The sequence below is a fragment of the Rana temporaria genome, chromosome 8 (assembly GCF_905171775.1).
Source record: "Rana temporaria chromosome 8, aRanTem1.1, whole genome shotgun sequence".
NCBI classification, from domain to species: Eukaryota; Metazoa; Chordata; class Amphibia; order Anura; family Ranidae; genus Rana; species Rana temporaria.
Window position 1 is genome coordinate 29,445,509 of NC_053496.1, and position 19,511 is coordinate 29,465,019.

Consider the following 19,511-nt stretch of genomic DNA (forward strand, 5'->3'; position numbering starts at 1 on the left):
CCGCTTTAAGGTTTGGTAATAAATCCTGAAAGCTCATTGGATTTTATGCAGAAGTGAGCCTGATTTTGTGCTTTCTAGCTTTAGTAAATAAAGCCCATTGTGTACTTAAAAGTGGGGTATGCCTGAAGTGTTTGGCCAGCTGAGCAGTACTGGAGTTAGGAAGACGGGTCCCTCACTCCAGTGCTGCTCTCCATCGCAAACACTTTTCGCACAACACAGGAGGGAGCGAGGAATCAGAGCAAATTTGTTTTGCTTATGGTAGCCTATTGTAATGAATGGCCGAAAACGCTCAAAGTGGATAACGATACGTTTTTGAAGCTGCACCTTCGTGCTTTGGTAATCCCTTTTGGGGGTTTTCTCTTTCATCACTCAACATCTGCTGGAAGTAGAGGGTCTCCCCCTTTTCTGGGTCCATTCCATCGATCCAGATCACCATTCATTTATTGAGAGTTTCCAGTCAAGGACTGTCGGGTTCCAACAAGACCAAGTTTGTGGTTCCAACCACTCAGAGTAGTCAGTCAAGTTGAGTCGATCTTTCCTGGGATTTCCTATGCCTTTATGATCTGCTGTCGCTGACAGGTAGCTCCTCTGGATCTGGTAAGCATATTACATCTATTCTACATAGTCTGAAGGAATGTTTTTTTCATGCTGATCCACGTGGCTAAATGTTTTTCAGCGTTAATTCACATTATATATTAAAGTGGAGTTCCACCCATAAATATAACATTACATCAGTAGTTTTAAAAAAATGTCATTAGTCCTTTAAGATTTTTTTTTTTTTTTTTTAGATGCCTTCAAAGTGTTGTTGCTAGGCAGAATAGTTAATCTTCCCTCTTCCTGCACCTAGGTGCTTAAGCTTCCTAACCTACACCGCACAGACTCCTGGGAATGTAGTGGGTGTAACTTTCCAGGAGTCTGTGCACTCCCCAGTCTCGAAGAATCATGTGACTTGGACAGTACAGGTGCTGAAACCTGATCTGAAACCTATTACACTGCTTGTGCAGCACTGAGCATGTGTGAGATCTGCAAGGCTGAAATCCAGGTCATACAGTCTGGCTTCATGATGCCCACACTTAAGATGGCCCCAGTCAATTTCTATTTTATAAAGTGTCTAAATGCTGTAACAACCTAACAAAACAGACCTTAGTTTACAGACTAACTTTACTAGAATACATTAAGCTTGTGTATTACAGGGGTATTTATATTTAAAAAGTGAAATTGTGGCCGGAACTCCGCTTTAATGGACATTTATTTGTATATCAGTTTTTCTTTTTTTTCACTCTTTGTGGACTTTTTTGACACATTCACTTATATGGACTATTTAGTTTATATTTGTTTTTCTTAGTCACTCAGTGTGATACTGAGTGCTTCTTATTATCAGTAGCGCTACATTTATATATTCAGGCTCCACTGATGTGAGGGTGTGACAAAAGAGGAACTCACCAGAAGCACATTCTGACTTTGTGCTTTGCTTAGTCCATTCATTTCAATGCTGTTGCCCTTTTGCCTTCTCTTGTTTCTACGCTTCTCCAGCTCCTGCTTGGCTTTAGCGACTTCCCTCTTCATATGTTTGTCAAAATTATCATAAATGACCTTAGACTGGTCAGGTTTATTTAATTCCCAAAGATCTTCAAACTCTAGTGGTCGCTTATATCCTGTCACAACAATCCTAAAAAGCCAACATAAAAAATAAAACACTGGTATTAGTGAATATGTTCCTGAAAAGGTTAGAGGTGGACATGGGACCCAAATCCTCATTGACTGGGCACTTCTTATGCCGTGTACAGACGGTCGTTTTTTTGTGATGAAAACAAACGTCGTTTTTAAAAACGTCATTTAAAATGACCGTGTGTGGGGAAAACGTCGTTTTATGTCTTCTGAAAAACGACAAAAAAAAAATTCGAACATGCTTGAATTTTTTGTGTCGTTTTTTGTGTCAATTAAAATGATAGTGTGTGTGCAAAACGACGTTTAAAACTACGTTTTTAAAGCGGCGCATGCTCAGAAGCAAGTTATGAAGCTAGCTTCAATGGAAAAGAGTGCTGAACGTAACCGTGCTTTGCTAGAGCATTTTGAAAAAACGATGGTGTGTAGGCAACGTCGTTTTTGAAAATGAAGTTTCAAAAACGTCGTTTTATTTCATGATTTAAAACGTCGTTTTTTTTTCATCACAAAAAACGACCGTCTGTACGTGGCATTACATGTTACATCAAGAAAACCTACACCCAATGGAAGGACATTTTCTGATTATAAAGAGTAGTAAACACAAATGCAAAATGATGGAAAAGCGCATTATCAATTTCCAAAACACGATATGGCTAAAGGCTTGAGGACACCTTGCCACCACCCCTTTATAAGTCTGTTAAACATCTCATTCCAAAACCATAGTCTCAGCCAATGACGAGAGGGAGTACCGTACACCCGGGCCTCTTGTGTAACATCGCTGGATCGAGATGGGCTCAGATAAGTATTAGGGGGGCTGAGGGGGGCTGCTGCACACAGAATGTTTTTTATCCTAATGCATTAGAGGAGAAGTCCAGCCTGAGCTCGTTTGGCTGGGCTTCTCCTATGGGTCACAGGATTGCAATTCGTTTTTCACTCCTGTAACCCGTTTTCAGCAGAGAGCGGTCTGAAGTCCACTCTCTGCTGACGTCACTGGAATCAGTCCAGGCACCGCGTCATCACGACAATAAAGTCTAGATCTGCGAGGCGCCTGGACTGATGCCTGTCTCCAGTGAGCGTGGAGGAGCAGAGAGGAGAGCTGATTATTGACAGTCATCAGCTCTCCACTTGGGGATCTGTGAGAACCGAGCGATCGGTGGTGTTCGATGGCTCGGCTCTCAGTGCAGAGGTGGGGGACAAATGCAGCATCGGACCGATGCTGCATCCACCTAGGCATTATAGGCATGTATGGAGACTATGTTAGTCCCATTCACTGGACATGTACTTTTTTTTTCTATTCTTTTCCTTAGACCGAGCCAAGCCCTTTTTTGCCCCCTGAAGCCACATTGCGGTAGTGCATAGCCGCGGTCCTTGGGCGACTTCTGTGCCTAACTGGTCATTTGGAGGCATTGGGGAAAGTGGTGGGTAGTGTAAGGGGTTTAGCTCGGTAGCGGGGTGTGTGACCCCTGGATGGGTTCACTACACACTGAATTTATACAGAAAGGCACTCGAAGACGGTTGAAAAACAAAGATTTTGGTTTATTCTTCCATCTTGCTGGAAACAATTGCAAGCATCCAAACAGCATAAACAAAATCAAACATAAAATAAACCCTGGCCACTTGGGGCGTCTACCTTCACCACACAGGAACCTATCTAGGGAGACTGGCACAGCCTAGTGCTGGGCAGACACTGCTGGTCATACAGCAGAAAAACAATAGTCTTTTGATTTTTATCACACAGAAAAATCAATCACCACCTCACCTCCTCAGAAGACTTTCAGCTACTGCTCTCCTTACTCACAAAGCCTCAGGATGCAACAAATCAGTGGTAATCCTCTGGATTACTTATAGAGGCCTTAATTGCCTCATTCTGAACAGCTGAAGTTTTCCAACGCCCTTAAACGTTTTCTGGCTACTTCTGCAGCCGATGCCCAATAACAATTGGTGTATTGTCTAAACAAGGCAGAAATGTATCTCCCGTCTGTGACAACACCCACAGATTTACCTGACTTCCTGTCACAGTAGCTTCTTCATGGGTTGCCCCTGGGTGGGAGAACTTATATGCCGTGTCGCTTTCCCAGTCCATTACATTTTCCTATGTGAATGTCATTATTCTAAAAACATGATTGCTAATGTTGGTTAACATGTTCTATACTTTCCTATTCTTCCTAGAGCTATTTATACTGTTTTGGTCATGATCACTTTCCCTGAAGAAGCCAATGTTTTGGCGAAACATGTAGGGACTATCTGATCTGTAACTCCATCAGTACTCCTTCAATACTTTGGCCAGTATTTGCCTCTCCTCATTGATTTTTTTGAATTTCTATTTGTATTGTATTTTTATCTAAGTTATGTAATAAAATATCTAAAATATCTCTCTAGCATACTTACTATTTGTGTAAGGCCCCGCCATAATCCCCATCCCCCTTTTTCAATTATCTACTGGGATGAGGTGCCATATCTTTTGAGGACACCCCCTCTTTTTTTGCACCTAGGTAAGTATTAATGGGCCAAAAAAAAAAACTTACTTCTCTTTTAAGATGAAAAACCTTCTGCCTTTACAACTCCTTTAATGTTGAGTTGACAGCCCCCCTTCGTTGACTGTTCTAACAGTCTACCACTCTTCTGGTAAGGCTTTTCCACAAGGTTTTGGTGTGTGTCTGGGGACATTTTTGACTCATTTGCATTTGTGAGAACAGATACTGATGTTGAACGAGAAGACCTGGCTTAGGCCCCGTAGACACACGATAGGTTAACCAGAGGACAACGGTCTGAAGGATCGTTTTCATCGGTCAAAACCGATCGTGTGTGGGCCCCATAGGTTATTTAACCATCGGTTAAAAAAAAGGAAACTTGCTTTAAAATTAACCTATGGATTGGTAACCGATAGGTCAAAACCGATCGTTAGTAGGCACGACCATCAGTTAAAAACCCGCGCATGCTCAGAATCAAGTCGACGCATGCTTGGAAGCATTGAACTTCGGTTTTTTCAGCACGTCGTTGTGTTTTACGGCACCGCGTTCTGACACGATCGGTTATTTAACCTATGGTGTGTAGGCCTGACGGACCATCAGTCAGCTTCATCGGTTAACCTATGACAACGGTCCTTCAGACCGTTGTCCTCTGGTTAACCTATCGTGTGTACGAGGATTAACACTTAGCATTCCAATTCATTCAAAAGGTGTTTAATAGGGTTGAGATCTGAGCTGTGTTCCTCTACACCAAACTCAACAAACCATGACTTTTTAGAGCAGGCTTTCAGCACATGGGCACAGTCATACTAAACCAGAAAAGCAGACTTCTTCCAAAATGTAAATGCACAATTCTCTAAAATGTTGTTGTATGCTGTAGCATTAACAGCACCCTTTACTGGAAACACCTAAAAGGTACTTACATTAAGGCTTCATTCCCACAAGGCAGATCCGTCAGCGGGTATCCCCCAGCTCAGCGGGAGATCTCTCCGTTGATCTCCGCTGAGCTGGCGGATGACAGGTCCCTCTCTGCTCACTGAGTGGGGAGGGGCTTGTCGAGCGCCGCTGCTTGTCTATGGAGAGATGTCACCCGATCCAATAGGACGGATGGCGATGTACCGGATCGGATCGGATGTCAGTGGACATGGTCACTGATGACATCCGATGCTCCATAGACTTACATTAAGAGCCCGTTCAGGTCCACCGAAAAAACTGACAGGTGGACCTGAATGGTCTGCCCGTGTGAAAGGGGCCTTAGACCAGTATGCAGCCAGGAACAAATGCCCGGAATACAGAATGCTTGTGTTCTGGGCATTAGTCCCTGGGTGCATACTTTCCTATATGCAAGAACTGCTAGATTGCACCACCCAGCCACGTCCAACTGCAGCAGCCATCAGCCTTTTTATACACTTTTACAGGTCGCCTGCTGCGGGGCTGGATGGTGCACCTGTATCTCCCTTACGAAATCCACTTTGCAAACTATGGCCCGGATTCAGGTACGACTTGCGCATTATTTGCGGAGGCACAGGGCAACGATTTTGCCCTACGCCCCCGCAAAAAATTTGCGCTGCCCTCGATTCACGGAGCAGTAGCTCCGTAAATTGCAAGGGTGCGCCGGAAAAATTGCCCCGCGTAAGCGCGCGCAATGTAAATGATCCCGCCGGGGGCGGGAATCATTTAAATTAGGCGCGCTCCCGCGCCGAGCGTACAGCGCATGCTCCGTCGGGAAACTTTACCGACGTGCATTGCGGCAAATGACGTCGCAAGGACGTCATTTGCTTCAAAGTGAACGTGAATGGCGTCCAGCGCCATTCACGATTCACTTACGCAAACGACGTAAAATTCGAACGTCGCGACGCGGGAACGCCGGGTATCCTATAGCATTGGCTGCGCCTGCTATTAGGATGTGTAACCTTACGTGAAACCCGACGTACGCAAACTACGTAATTTGCGTACGCAGGGCTCGCGCAACGTTGTGAATCTGTGTTAGTATGCAATTTGCATACTATACACAGATCACAATGGGAGCGCCCCCTAGCGGTCATCGCTAGAATGCAGCCTAAAATCTGCCACGCAGATTTTAGGCTGCAGTCGGCGTAACGAGTTCTCTGAATCAGGAGAACTCGTTACGCCGGCGCAAGTCAGCAATTGCGCTGCGTAACCTATGGTTACGCAGGCGCAATTGCTACCTGAATCTGGGCCTATGAGTGCAAAGTGCAGTTGCTGTAAATTTGAGGGGAAGCTCTGCTGATTTTATCATCCATTCATGTGCAAGCTAAAATGCTGTTTTTTATTTTCCTTGCATGTCCCCTTCAGATCTACAGCGACTGCACTTCCAAGTGCACTTTCAGTGAAATTTTAAGTGCACTTTGCACTTGTAGTGCAAAGTGGATTTGCCTTTAGGAGATAACCCCCTAGTGTGCATGTGACCTAAGATAAGGCTGGCACCAGATTGTATGCTCAGAGCATAAACATGCATGTTCAGCCAAAAGGATTATTCCTGTTTTATGTTTTTGTTGTTCTACAGAACAAGTTTTTGTTGGATAAATCTTCTGATTTCTTTCTCATGTCCAGCAAGCCTAGTACTAGTGATTTGCCCAAAAAGTTTTTTCTTTTGATTGACCCCCCGGATCACACTGATGCAATGCAGGAAACGCACAAGATTCGCTGGGTTTACCTGTATCGCATCACACTGCTTGGCAATCGCACAGCGTCCATGCAATCTGCTGCGGGTGTCAATGTAAAGGCCCATACACACGATTAAGGATGAGCTCTGGCGTGTTCGCATGCTACACGTGCAGAGCCCGCCAGGAAGTGTGCGCGGCGCTGCGCTAATCACAGCCAGGGAGACATTGTTCCGATGCTCGGCTGTAGAGATCGGGAAATGTCTCCCTGGCTGTGATTAGCACAGCGCCGTGCAGACTTCCTGGCGGGCTCTGCACATGTAGCATGCAAACACGCCAGAGCTCATCCTTAGTGTGAACACCCATGCAATGTGATTCAGGTGCGGGGGGAAAAAATGGTCCTTTATGATCTTGGTGCAGATGCAATGCGATCTGAGCCATACAAAATGTATGGCTCAAATCGCACTGCACAGACATCGCATGTGATGTGCCCAGGATTGCGGCGCAATACCTGTATGAATCACATGCAGTGTTTTGCACACACCAGTGTGAACCTAGGCTGAGTCTCTTGCTAGATGATTACCCCATCTGTATACTACACTTTAAAATAGCAGTGTGCAATAAACCTGAGAAAACAATAAGCAGCCATCACCAATCTATAACAAAATGTACAATCTGATTGGATGTTGTGCCTTGCTGCACTTTGCCCTGTTTACAAGTTATGTTGTCAAGAGAAGCCAAGCAAAAAATTCTAATTACACCGAACACTAATGAGGAAGCACCTACCTGTTATAGAAGTTGAAGGTGATCCTGCTTAAAAAGGACGCTGTCAACTCTGGATTCTGTATACAAGAAGAAATAATTAATTTTTATATGGCAAGGTACAGATATACTGAAAACAAAGGACAACCCAAACAATAGTCTACCTGTATTCAGTAATAAAAGAAGCAAAACAAGCAGATAAATCTTAACTCAACATTTGTTTCCTAAAATGGGTATCTTAAACATATTTCTGAATAAAATACTGTTTTTAGCTTTTTTTTTTTTTGCATCTCGGCACTACTGATCTCCACTCATCTGGCATCATTTCATTCACTTGAATTTTATTATTTGTAGAAATGACAAGAAAAATAAACAGTTGCATAGCCAAAAATACTAAGCGAAAATATGAACAAGTTCAGGAGTTTCTATCTGCAGATACGTAACATTAAAGAGGTTGTACTTGTAATCCCTTTACAACCATTTTTACCTACAGGTAGGCCTAGATTAAGACCTCTTTCACACGGGGCGGATCAGTAATGATCCCATGCACCTCTGCTTGCTCAGCGGGGATCCCCGCTGAGCCGCCGGATGACAGGGCGGTCGCCGCACACTGTGCAGGGACCGCCCTGTCTTTTTTCCGCTCCCCCCTATGGGGGGGATCGGATAAACACCGACCGTATGTCCGTGTTCACCCGATCCGATCCGCCAGACGGAAGGAAAAGTAGGTTTTTCCTCCGTCACACTTTGGCGGATCGGAGCGGGTCGGATGTCAGCGGGCATGTCACTGCTGACATCCGCGGCTCCATAGAGGAGCACAGAGCGCCCGTACAGGTCCGCAAAAAAAACTGACAGACGGACCTGTACGGCGATCAGTGTGAAAGAGCCCTAAGGCTTACCCGTAGGTACTCTAAATATCTCCTAAACCTCCACAGTTTAGGAGATATTTACAATAATGACGGGCGCGGATGTCTACGGCGCATGTGGCAATGGCACCGTCCTAATCAGGACATTCAGCTGAACTCGCACAATTTCACTCCCGCACTCAGTGTGAACCTAGGCTTAATGTTTGTTTGTTGCACCTTGAGATAACTTCAACTGCAATCAACTGTGTGAATTGATAAGATCTGGAACTCCTTACTTAACCTCTTCAGCCCCGAAAGAATTAGCTGCTCAATGACCAGCGATTCAGCACCACGTCGCTTTAACTGACAACTGCGCAGTCGTGCAACGCTGTACCCAAACAAAATTGATGTCCTTTTTTTTCCCACAAATAGAGCTTTCTTTTGGTGGTATTTTATCATCTCTGCAATTTTTATTTGTTGCGCTATAAACAAAAAAAGAGCAACAATTTTGAATAAAAACACAGCGGCAGATTCACAGAGAAATGCCCAGGCGCAGCGTATCAGAGATACGCTACGCCGCCGTATCTTACCTGGCTCTAAGTCGAATTCAGGAAGATTTGGCGCCGCAAGTTACGGCGGTGTAGTGTATCTCTTGGGGCGTATTTCAAATTGGGCGGGTAGGGGGGCGTGATTCATTTAAATGAAGCGCCTCCCCACGCTGATTGAACTGCGCATGCTCCGTATCGAAATTTCCCGCCGTGCTTTGCGCGAAATGACGTCGCAACGACGTCATTTTTAGAACTTCGACGTGACTTACGTCCATCCCTATTCACGGACGACTTACGCAAAAAAAAATAAAAAATTTAAATTTCGACGCGGGAACGACAGCCATACTTTAACATGGCAAGTCTATCTATACGCCGCAAAATAGCAGCTTTAACTATACGCCGGAAAAAGCTGACTAGAGACGACGTAAGAGAATGCGACGGCCGCGCGTACGTTCGTGGATCGTCGGAAATAGCTCATTTGCATACCTGACGCTGAAAACGACGCGAACTCCACCCAGCGGGCGCCGAAGTATTGCATCTAAGATCCGAAGGCGTACGAAGCCGCACGCCTGTCGGATCGAACCCAAATGCCGTCGTATCTTGGTTTGAGGATTCAAACTAAAGATACGACGCGGGAAACTTGAAAGTACGCCGGCGTATCAGTAGATACGCCGGCGTACTTGCTCTGTGAATCTGCCCCACAATATTTTGTACTTTTTGCTATAATAAATATCCCAATTTTTTTTTAAAAAAGCAATTTTTTTCTCAGTTTAGGCCGATACTTTTCTTCTACATATTTTTGGTAATAAAGGGTATATTGATTGGTTTGCGCAAAAGTTATAGCGTCTACAAAATAGTGGATAGATATGTAGCATTTTTATTATTATTATTATTATTTTTTTACTAGTATTGGCGGCGATCTGCGATTTTTCTCGGGACTGCGACATTATGGCGGCCACATCGGACACTTTTGACATATTTTTGGTACCATTGGCATTTTTACAGCGACTAGTAGGGTTGCCAACTCATCCCTTTAAAACAGAACACATATTAATTACACAGGTTCTGTGGCTGATAAAGGAGGTAATTAAACTCACTTGGTGCCTTATTTGCATTAAATTAGCCTCAGAACCTGTGTAATTAATATGTGTTCTGTTTTAAAGGGATGAGTTGGCAACCCTAGCGACCAGTGCTATGAAAATGCACTGATTACTGTAAAAATGTCACTGGCAGGGAAGTTTCTAACTGTAGGGGGAGTGGACTGACCTAGAAGAAATTAAAGATTGTGGTTACAGCTACGACGGCTCACGGGAACTTGCCAACCTGCCACAGTATAATGACGGCGGCTGGTCGGCAAATGGTTAAACATTCTGCCTAGAGAACCAATACATGATACTCACACGTTCCTGGTTTGTACAATGTACTACTATAATTATATTTGGAATCTATATGGAAGATTGTCAGTTTGAGGCTCGGTTCACAATGTTGCGATTTCATTACACACATTATACACACATACACACACAGTATACATACACACAGAATACATACACACACACACACATATACACACAGTATACATACACACAGAATACATACACACACACATATACACACAGTATACATACACACACATACACACAGAATACATACACACACACACATACACACAGAATACATACACAGAATACATACACACACACACATACATACACACACACACATACACACAGAATACATACACATACACACAGAATACATACACACACATATACACACAGTATACATACACACACATACACACAGAATACATACACACACACATATACACACAGAATACATACACACACACACATACACACAGAATACATACACACACACATATACACACAGTATACATACACACACATACACACACACAGAATACATACACACACATACACACAGTATACATACACACACTGAAAAGGTACTGGAGAGGCGGGGCAACTATAATCTTGGGATTTTTAGACCAAAAGAATGTCGGTAAGGGACATATCAGGGACAGATGTAAAAAAACACAGGTTTTTACATACTTTCCCTGGTCTTACTGAGGCTGGCTACCCTGATGGGGGCCCCCTAGTGGCATGGGGTCGAGTGCCGAATGGTCAGTCCACCCCTGGGCTGTACTGAGCTGGGCAGGGTGAGCTGAGCAGAAAGTGCACTGCTCACTGGAAAATTAGGGAGAAGTAGCACAGCGATGAGGGCATTTGGCTTTCTCCTCCTGTGAGCATGTTCCCTCTGTGAAACTGACAACACCATAGTAATCAGTAGAGCCTTTGAGAATAATGCCGCGTACACACGACCTTTTTTTCGGGATGTAAAAAATTACGGGTTTTTTTATGTCATTAAAAACGATCGTGTGTGGGCTCCAGAGCATTTTTCGCGATGTAAAAAATGGGCATTAAAAATTTAGAACATGCTCTAATTTTTCACTACGTTTTTAACGGCGTAAAAAATGGTCGTGTGGTCGGGCTTTAACGACGTGAAAAAAACGTGCATGCACAGAAGCAAGTTATGAGACGGGAGCGCTCGTTCTGGTAAAACTAGCGTTCATAATGGAGTAAGCACATTCATCACGCTGTAACAGACTGAAAAGCGCGAATCGTCTTTTACTAACACGGAATCAGCAAAAGCATCCCCAAGGGTGGCGCCATCCAAATGGAACTTTCCCTTTATAGTGCCGTTGTACGTGTTGTACGTCACCGCGCTTTGCTAGAGCATTTTTTTTTTCACAATCGTGTGTAGGCAAGGCCGTTTTAACGATTGGGTTAAAAAAAACATTGTTTCTTTCTAGACCATTAAAAATGAAATTTTTTACAACCCAAAAAACGGTCGTGTGTACGCGGCATAACTGTAAATCAGATTAAGGAAAAAAATGACACAAAGCGTTCAATACCTTCTTCGTGTGTTCATTATCCTCTGAGAAGGATGACATGACAATCATGATAACTTGGAGGCTATATGAGATGAAAAACAAGCAGTAGCGAGGGAGGTCAGGAATCTCCTCCTGGGAACAAAACACAAAGAGACAGTGATGGCTCGGATGCATTAACTTGGTAGAATATAGACCAGAGAACAATTTAGTTAGTTGTTATATGCAATGGAATCAGTGTTACCAACCTACCAGATTAAAATTTACTGACACAACGCCCAAAATTTACTGGCACAGCCAAATTTTAACTGCCTTTTCACAATAGAACAAAATTACCCTTTTAAGTGCAAATTTTAGTATTTGGGCTACAAATAAGTACAATATGCAATTAGCAATGTCATTTAAGGTAGATATTAATGCAAAAAGCATATTTCTTTTAATATTCAATATAGTAAGTAAGTGGCTCAGGGGCAGGGTCAGGTGGTCTCTTCTGTCCCCTCCAGTCCAAACAGCACTGACAGTCCCACTCTCGGCTTGCCTTTCTCCCATCCTGCAGACCTGCACATGAGGCTCTGGCCGCTCCCCTCGGCTCCCTTGCACCATGACATCACAATACACACTCAGGCACCACCTCCGGCAGTCCTGCTTCCCGCCGGTACTGCCCAAACACACTGTAGCAGGAACTTGGATGGTCTCGGCCGGCTCCAGACCTGAGCTGTTCATGCAAAGTTCCGTGCCAAGTGTCACAGCCATATTTTTTTACTAGCAACCTTTACTGGCAGGAGAAAAGTGCCCGTTTTTTTTTGTTTTTTTAATTTAAAGCGGGGGTTCACCCTAAAAACAATTTTCTAACATTACATTGAGCTCAGTCTCGACATTGACAGTATGCCGATTTTTTTTTTTTTTTGCTGTACATACCTCGTATAGCTATTTTCTTAGTCGGCTTCCGGGTAGTGAATCCCGCGGGAGTGGGCGTTCCTATGCAGCAGTTAGGCCCCGTACAGACGAGCGGACGGTCCGATGAAAACGGTCCCGCGGGCCGTTTTCATCGGACATGTCCGCTCGGAGATTTCGGTCTGATGGTTGTATACACCATCAAACCGAAATCCGCGCGGTGACGTGGCCGCGACGATGACGCGGCGACGTGCGCGACCCTGGAAGGTCAATGCTTTGACGCATGCAAGGGCTTTCGGCCGAGCGGACATGTCCGGTAAGTCGTACAGACGACCAAACATGTCCGACGGACAGGCTTTCAGCGGACATGTTTCTTAGCATGCTAAGAAACATTCGTCCGCTGGAAACCTGTCTGATCCGCCGGAAAATTGTCCGGTCGGCCGTACACACGACCGAACATGTCTGCTGAAACTGGTCCGTGGACCAGTTTCAGCAGACACGTTCGGTCGTGTGTACGAGGCCTGAGTGATTGACGTGATGACAAAAACTCCCCCACCCGTCGCATAAGGAGCGTCACGAGTTGCCGAAAGAAGCCGAACGTCGGTGCGCAGGCGCCGTATAGCGCCGACTCAACGTTCGGCTTCTTTCGGCAACTAGTGAAGCTCCTTATGCGACGGGGGGGTAGTTTTTGTCATCAAGTCAATCACTAACTGCTGCATAGGAACGCCCACTCCCGCGGGATTCACTACCCGGAAGCCGGCTAAGAAAATAGCTATACGAGGTATGTACAGCAAAAATTTAAATAAAAATCAGCATACTGTCAATGTCGAGACTGAGCTCAATGTAATGTTAGAAAATTGTTTTTAGGGTGAACCCCCCCTTTAAGGATAAGACACAGATACAAGCATAAAAAGCAACTTCACATTACCGATAGATTGCAATGAGCATATGAGAAATAATGACCAAACAAAACTGTCACTTGTGGGTAAGGATCACATTCAGTCAGCGTCTTACTACTCAATGAAGTCTAAAACAGGGTAATCATAAACATCTGTGAAAAGAAAGAGAGAAGAAGAGAAAGAAAGAAGAGAGAGAGAAAGAGAAAGAAGAAGAGAAGGAAAGACGAGAAAGAGAGAGAGAAAGAAAAAGGGAAAAAAAACAAGGGGGGGGGGGTCACAGGAGGGGAGGGGCAATTACCCCCCGGGAGCCCAGATCGATACACGCTGGGGATCCTACACGGTGGATCCAGCCATATATTGGGTGAATTTGTCAGAGAAGCGAAAGAGGTTCCAATGAATCCATCTGAATCCATCTGGCCCTATGTTCCTCTGATTTGTCTCGTAGCGCAGAGGTCAGGTCTTCCATTTGCTCAATGTCCCTCACCCTTGCGAACCAATGGGCCACCGTGGACGCAGTGCCCGTTTTTTACTGGCTGCCAGTAAGAATACTGACGGTTGGCAACACTGAATGGGATGGACTCTCCTCTTTGACACTATGATGAATAAGGACCATCATGTCAATGTGGAACTGTTACAGTAACTCGAGCCATAGCACACCATGACACTGCCGTTGGGCTCAATTCTTTCTGGTTTATACAGATAATATTGTTTGGCAAGTACATCTGTATATGGCCCCGTACACACGATAGAATCCATCCGCAGATAAATCCCAGCAAATGGGTTTCTGCGGATAGATCCTATGGTGTGTACACGCCAGCGGATCTGTTTCCGCGGAGAAATCTCCTCTGGGATGGATTCCAGCAGATCGGATATTTGCTGAGATGCACAACAAATCCATCTGCTGGAATCCATTCCAACGGATGGATCCGCTCGTCTGTACAGACTTACCGGATCCATTCGTCCAAAGGGATTCCCCGCACGCGTCGTAATGATTTGACGCATGCGTGGAATTCCTTATATGACAGCGTCGCGCCCGTCGCCGCGTCATAATCGCGGCGACGGCGCGACACGTCATCGCCAGAGGATTTCCGCGCGGATTTCAATGCGATGGTGTGTACACTCCATCGCATCGAAATCTGCGGAAATCTTTGAGAGGATTTATCCGTGGAAACGGTCCGCTGGACCGTATCCGCGGATAAATTCTCTCGTGTGTATGGGGCCTATGATTCACGAACCTCTATGCGATTACTATAAAATAAATTGGCATAGCTTCCAACTGTCCCTGATTTCGAGGGACTGTCCCTGATTTGAATCAAAGTCCCTCTGTCCCTCTTTCCTCCTCATTTGTTGTCCCTCATTTTGGTCTGATCTATATAGTTGTATATAAAATACACTATTTCTCTTTCAAAAAGTGTTTCCCAGGGCTAAACCTTCCATCCAATTTCTAAATGGATTCATTTGTAAATGTCAAAAGCCAGTGTAAAGGAATAATAGTGGTAAAAAAAATAAAAAGCAGTTGCGGGTTTAACTAATCTTTTTTTTATATAAATCTCCTTTAAGGGGGCGTGGCAGGGGGTGTGTCCTATGCCTACATACTTTTGCTAATAGGTGTCCCTTGTTCCCATCTCAGAAAGTTGGAAGGTATTAATTGGTCATTTATTTTACTATATCTATTGCCTTTGAGCAGTGCCGATCCTGACCTCCCTGGGGCCCTAAGCAAAATGATATGTCACATTAAAGTTGAGAAGCGGATAGGGGGGGGGGATTTTGCCGAAAATTACATGTCACATTAAAGTTTAGACGAGGGGGGGCGCTGCCGACAGTGACATGTCACATTACAGATTATTAAAGCTGAGAAGCGGGGGGAGGGGGTATTCTGCTGTCGGAAATGACATCTTACGTTAAAGTGAGAAGCGGGGGGTGCGGACTTCTTACCTCTTCTCCCATGCAGCCAGCGAGTTGAGAAGCGGAGTGAGGGACCGAAAATTACTTCTCACCAGGTGGGCCTCTAGTAATTTGGGGGTCCCTCCCATAGGCGTGCACAAGGGGTGTGCCAGGTGTGCCTGGGCACACCCTAATCCTGGGGTTGGCAACCTGTCAATGGTGGGCAGGTGATAGGAAAACGGCAATCCTTCCTTCTTAACCCTCAGAACCTGGACAGGAGAGGTGGCGTAGGAGGAATTTAGTGGAACCGATCTGTATTTTCCTCCTGCAGCAGCTGAAAGTAGGCTTCTCCTCCTCTCACTTTTGTCAATATTCAGCTGCCACAGGAGTTAAATATAGGGGATCAGCACTAATATATGCCACCCCTTCTTTCTCTGTTCCTCTTCCTCCTGTTGTCTGGATACCTCATGTGCTCCCTTCCCCCCATTGTTTCAGGATGGAGAGTGGGGAAGAGGCCAGTAAATATGTCAAACACATATGTGTTGGAGCTTTGGGGTGCACACCCTATTGCAATAGGCTGTGCACACCTATGATCCCTCCGCAGCTTTGCGGGGCCCTAAGCTTGCATAGTGAGCCTAAAGGGCAGATCGGCCCTGCCTTTGGGGGACAGAGAGCCCCACTAATAGTTTTTCCATGGGGCCCCATAACATCCTATAACACCTACTACCCTGGGTGTACTTTTTGAATGTACATCATATCCTACCTTAAGTGCAGTTCGGATTAAAGACTGTAAGGGGAAAACGCCACAAACTATGGACAGAGTCCAAAAGATGAACAAGGTTCCAGAATCCTTTCGGATACAATACCGCCGGCTGTGATGAATTAGTAAAACCATGATCTGAGGAGAAAAGACAATGTACAATTACAAAAAACAAAAAGTAACAAATGAAGATAAGTTACTAGCAGCGCTGTTCTTATGCCACATACACACGACCGTTTTTCATGACGTGAAAAATGCAATTTTTTTAAATTGGTCATTAACCACTTAACCACTTCCCGACCACCGCATGTATATGTACGTCCACAGAATGGCACGTACAGGCAAATGGGCGTACAGGTACATCCTTGCCTTTCCGCGGGTCGGGGGTCCGATCGGGACGCCCCCCCGCTACATGCGGCGGTCGGATTCCCGCGGGGAGCGATCCGGGACGACGCCGCGGCTATTCGTTTATAGCCGCTCTGTCGCGATCGCTCCCCGGAGCTGAAGAACGGGGAGAGCCGTATGTAAACACGTCTTCCCCGTGCTTCACTGTCATCCCTTTTATAGGGAGACTCGATCGATGACGTCAGTCCTACAGCCACACCCCCCTACAGTTGTAAACACACACTAGGTGAACCCTAACTCCTACAGCGCCCCCTGTGGTTAACTCCCAAACTGCAACTGTCATTTTCACAATAAACAATGCAATTTGAAAATGACAATGGTCCCAAAAATGTGTCAAAATTGTCCGAAGTGTCCGCCATAATGTCGCAGTCACGAAAAAAAACGCTGATCGCCGCCATTAGTAGTAAAAAAAAAATAATAAAACTATCCCCTATTTTGTAAACGCTATAAATTTTGCGCAAACCAATCGATAAACGCTTATTGCGTTTTTTTTACCAAAAATAGGTAGAAGAATACGTATAGGCCTAAACTGAGGGAAAAAAAATTGTATATATGTTTTTGGGGGATATTTATTATAGCAAAAAGTAAAAAATATTGCATTTTTTTCAAAATGTTCGCTCTATTTTTGTTTATAGCGCAAAAAATAAAAACCGCAGAGGTGATCAAATACCACCCTTGTCCCGGATTGCTCCTGAAGCCACGGGAACCGCCGCATGTACCGGGGGGGGGGGTCCCGATCGGACCCCCGACCCACGTCAAGCAGAGCACGTACAGGTACGTACATGTGCCTGTCCGTGCCATTCTGCCAACGTATATGTACATGCAGCGGTCCGGAAGTGGTTAAAAACGATCGTGTGTAGGCTCCAGAGCATTTTTCTCGACGTGAAAAATGGGCATTAAAAATTTAGAACATGCTCTATTTTTCCTCTACGTTTTTCACGTCGTGAAAAACGGTCGTGTGTAGGCTTTAACGACGGGAAAAAAACACGCATGCTCAGAAGCAAGTTATGAGACGGGAGCGCTCGTTCTGGTAAAACTAGCGTTTGTAATGAAGATAGACTGAAAAGCACGAAGACTGAAAAGCGCGAATGGACTCTCACCAAACTTTTACTAACACAAAATCAGTAAAAGCAGCCCAAAGGGTGGCGCTAACCGAATGCAACTTCCCCTTTATGCCGTTGTACATGTTGTACGTCACCGCGCTTTGCTTGAGCATTTTTTTTTCACGATTGTGTGTATGCTAGGTAGGCTTGACAAGAATCATGTCAAGAAAAATTTAGTTTTTTCTAGGACATTAAAAATGGTCGTGTGGCTTTACACTCTAAAATGATTTATACATTCAAAGAAAATAATTTCATATGAATCAATCCATTATACGTAAACATATTTGTGTTCGTCAAACCATATTAAAGTCTTCAAAACACCATAGTGTACAGTATATCTGTGAGTCCAATAAACATTAAAAGTTCAAATGAAAATCAAGATATCTTCTTCCAACACACCTATAGTGGTAGCTCCTTATCTCAATGAAGGTAGAACACTCACCAAACAATATTGATTGTCAAGCACTATGCACTTCATACAATAAATCTCCACACACCTCTTCTTAACGAACCTTGTTCCACCTTCCTATCTCTTTCATCACAACACCCAGTCTGCCACTAACAGCTTTGTGCACATTTATTTAAAACCGGAGTGCAGTTGGTGTCTCCTCTATGTGTCACGTGGAGCACACATGGGACACAGAGAGGAGACACTGACCACACTCCGGTTTTAATTAAATTAGCACAAAGCTGCGGGACACTCCGTTTTCAAGATGGAACTGATGATGCTTGTGTGAAAGAACCCTAAATAGAAGGGATGTTACAGAGCTTATTGGGGTTATACAGTATCATCGTCCTCACTGGAGAAGACTTTAGGGCCTCCAAGGAAGAATTTAGGTCTGGACAGGCAGTTGGCTTATCACATAAGGTGTATTATATTTAACAGACATATCTATCTAGATCAGCCTTTCTCAGCCTTTTTACCTTGGAAGAACCCTTGAAGTAGTTTTCAGCTCTCAAGGAATCCCCATTAAAAACTGTCATGGACCTTGGAATGCTGAAGGGTATCTCTTTGAAATCTGTTACACAGTGGGGGGTCTTCTGCTCTGTCTTAAGGCCAGACGGCTCCATTGTTCTGTGTCTGGCTATTGTGTACATTGATTGCCCCCTGGGGCTTCTGTCTCAATACACATAACAGTCCCCCCATTCAAGCTATCGGACCAATCCCGGCTGACTCATGTTCAAGCCCTCATTTGCATGGTTATGAGGACCTGAAGGAGAACTCGATGTACTTTACAATTGACCAATAGGAAAGCGATTGTTGGGGGCGGAATGTTCCAAATTCTGTTTAAAAGTGTGTTGTGTACTTCCAATAAAGGTCTTCCTGTTTGAACTTACATACAGCCTGCCTGTTTTTTTGTTCTTATGGATCCCGAACGGCACATAGCTGTAGTTCGGATCCCGGAGCCTTGGATGACTGAACCATCAGACGTTGCGATCTGCAAGCTGACTCAATAGTAGCAGAGGAGTGTCGGGAGAGCGGAAGCGAGCAAGGGTCTCGTTACAAAAACAATATTACCAGAACCATGAATAGAACCTTCAGGGCCTCGGTGTAAGAAAGCATGAAGAGCCCCCAAGACTGCTCGGGCAATTTCCATCAGTCCTGGGGCCCTTTCCTCTGATCCCAGGGCCTTTTATGGTTCTGCAGTGGCCTACCTACCATCTTGGGGCCTTGCCACGGTGGTGGAATGCCAGGGCCGGGTCGCAAGTGTGACCTGGTAGTTCTGCCACTGAACATTGACT

At 44.8% G+C, this 19,511-nt stretch overlaps 1 protein-coding gene across 1 annotated transcript in view; it reads right to left on the reverse strand.

The window, feature by feature from the left end:
- Window positions 1-19,511, reverse strand: part of ABCC2 (ATP binding cassette subfamily C member 2) — a 99,648-nt gene that overhangs the window by 66,757 nt on the left and 13,380 nt on the right. Inside the window, exons 4-7 of the mRNA XM_040361459.1 lie at window positions 16,264-16,398; window positions 11,848-11,958; window positions 7,544-7,599; window positions 1,444-1,669 (exon numbers count right to left, since the gene is read on the reverse strand). Of these exons, the coding sequence (XP_040217393.1) occupies window positions 1,444-1,669; window positions 7,544-7,599; window positions 11,848-11,958; window positions 16,264-16,398 (528 nt within the window). The remainder of the gene's footprint in view (window positions 1-1,443; window positions 1,670-7,543; window positions 7,600-11,847; window positions 11,959-16,263; window positions 16,399-19,511) is intronic.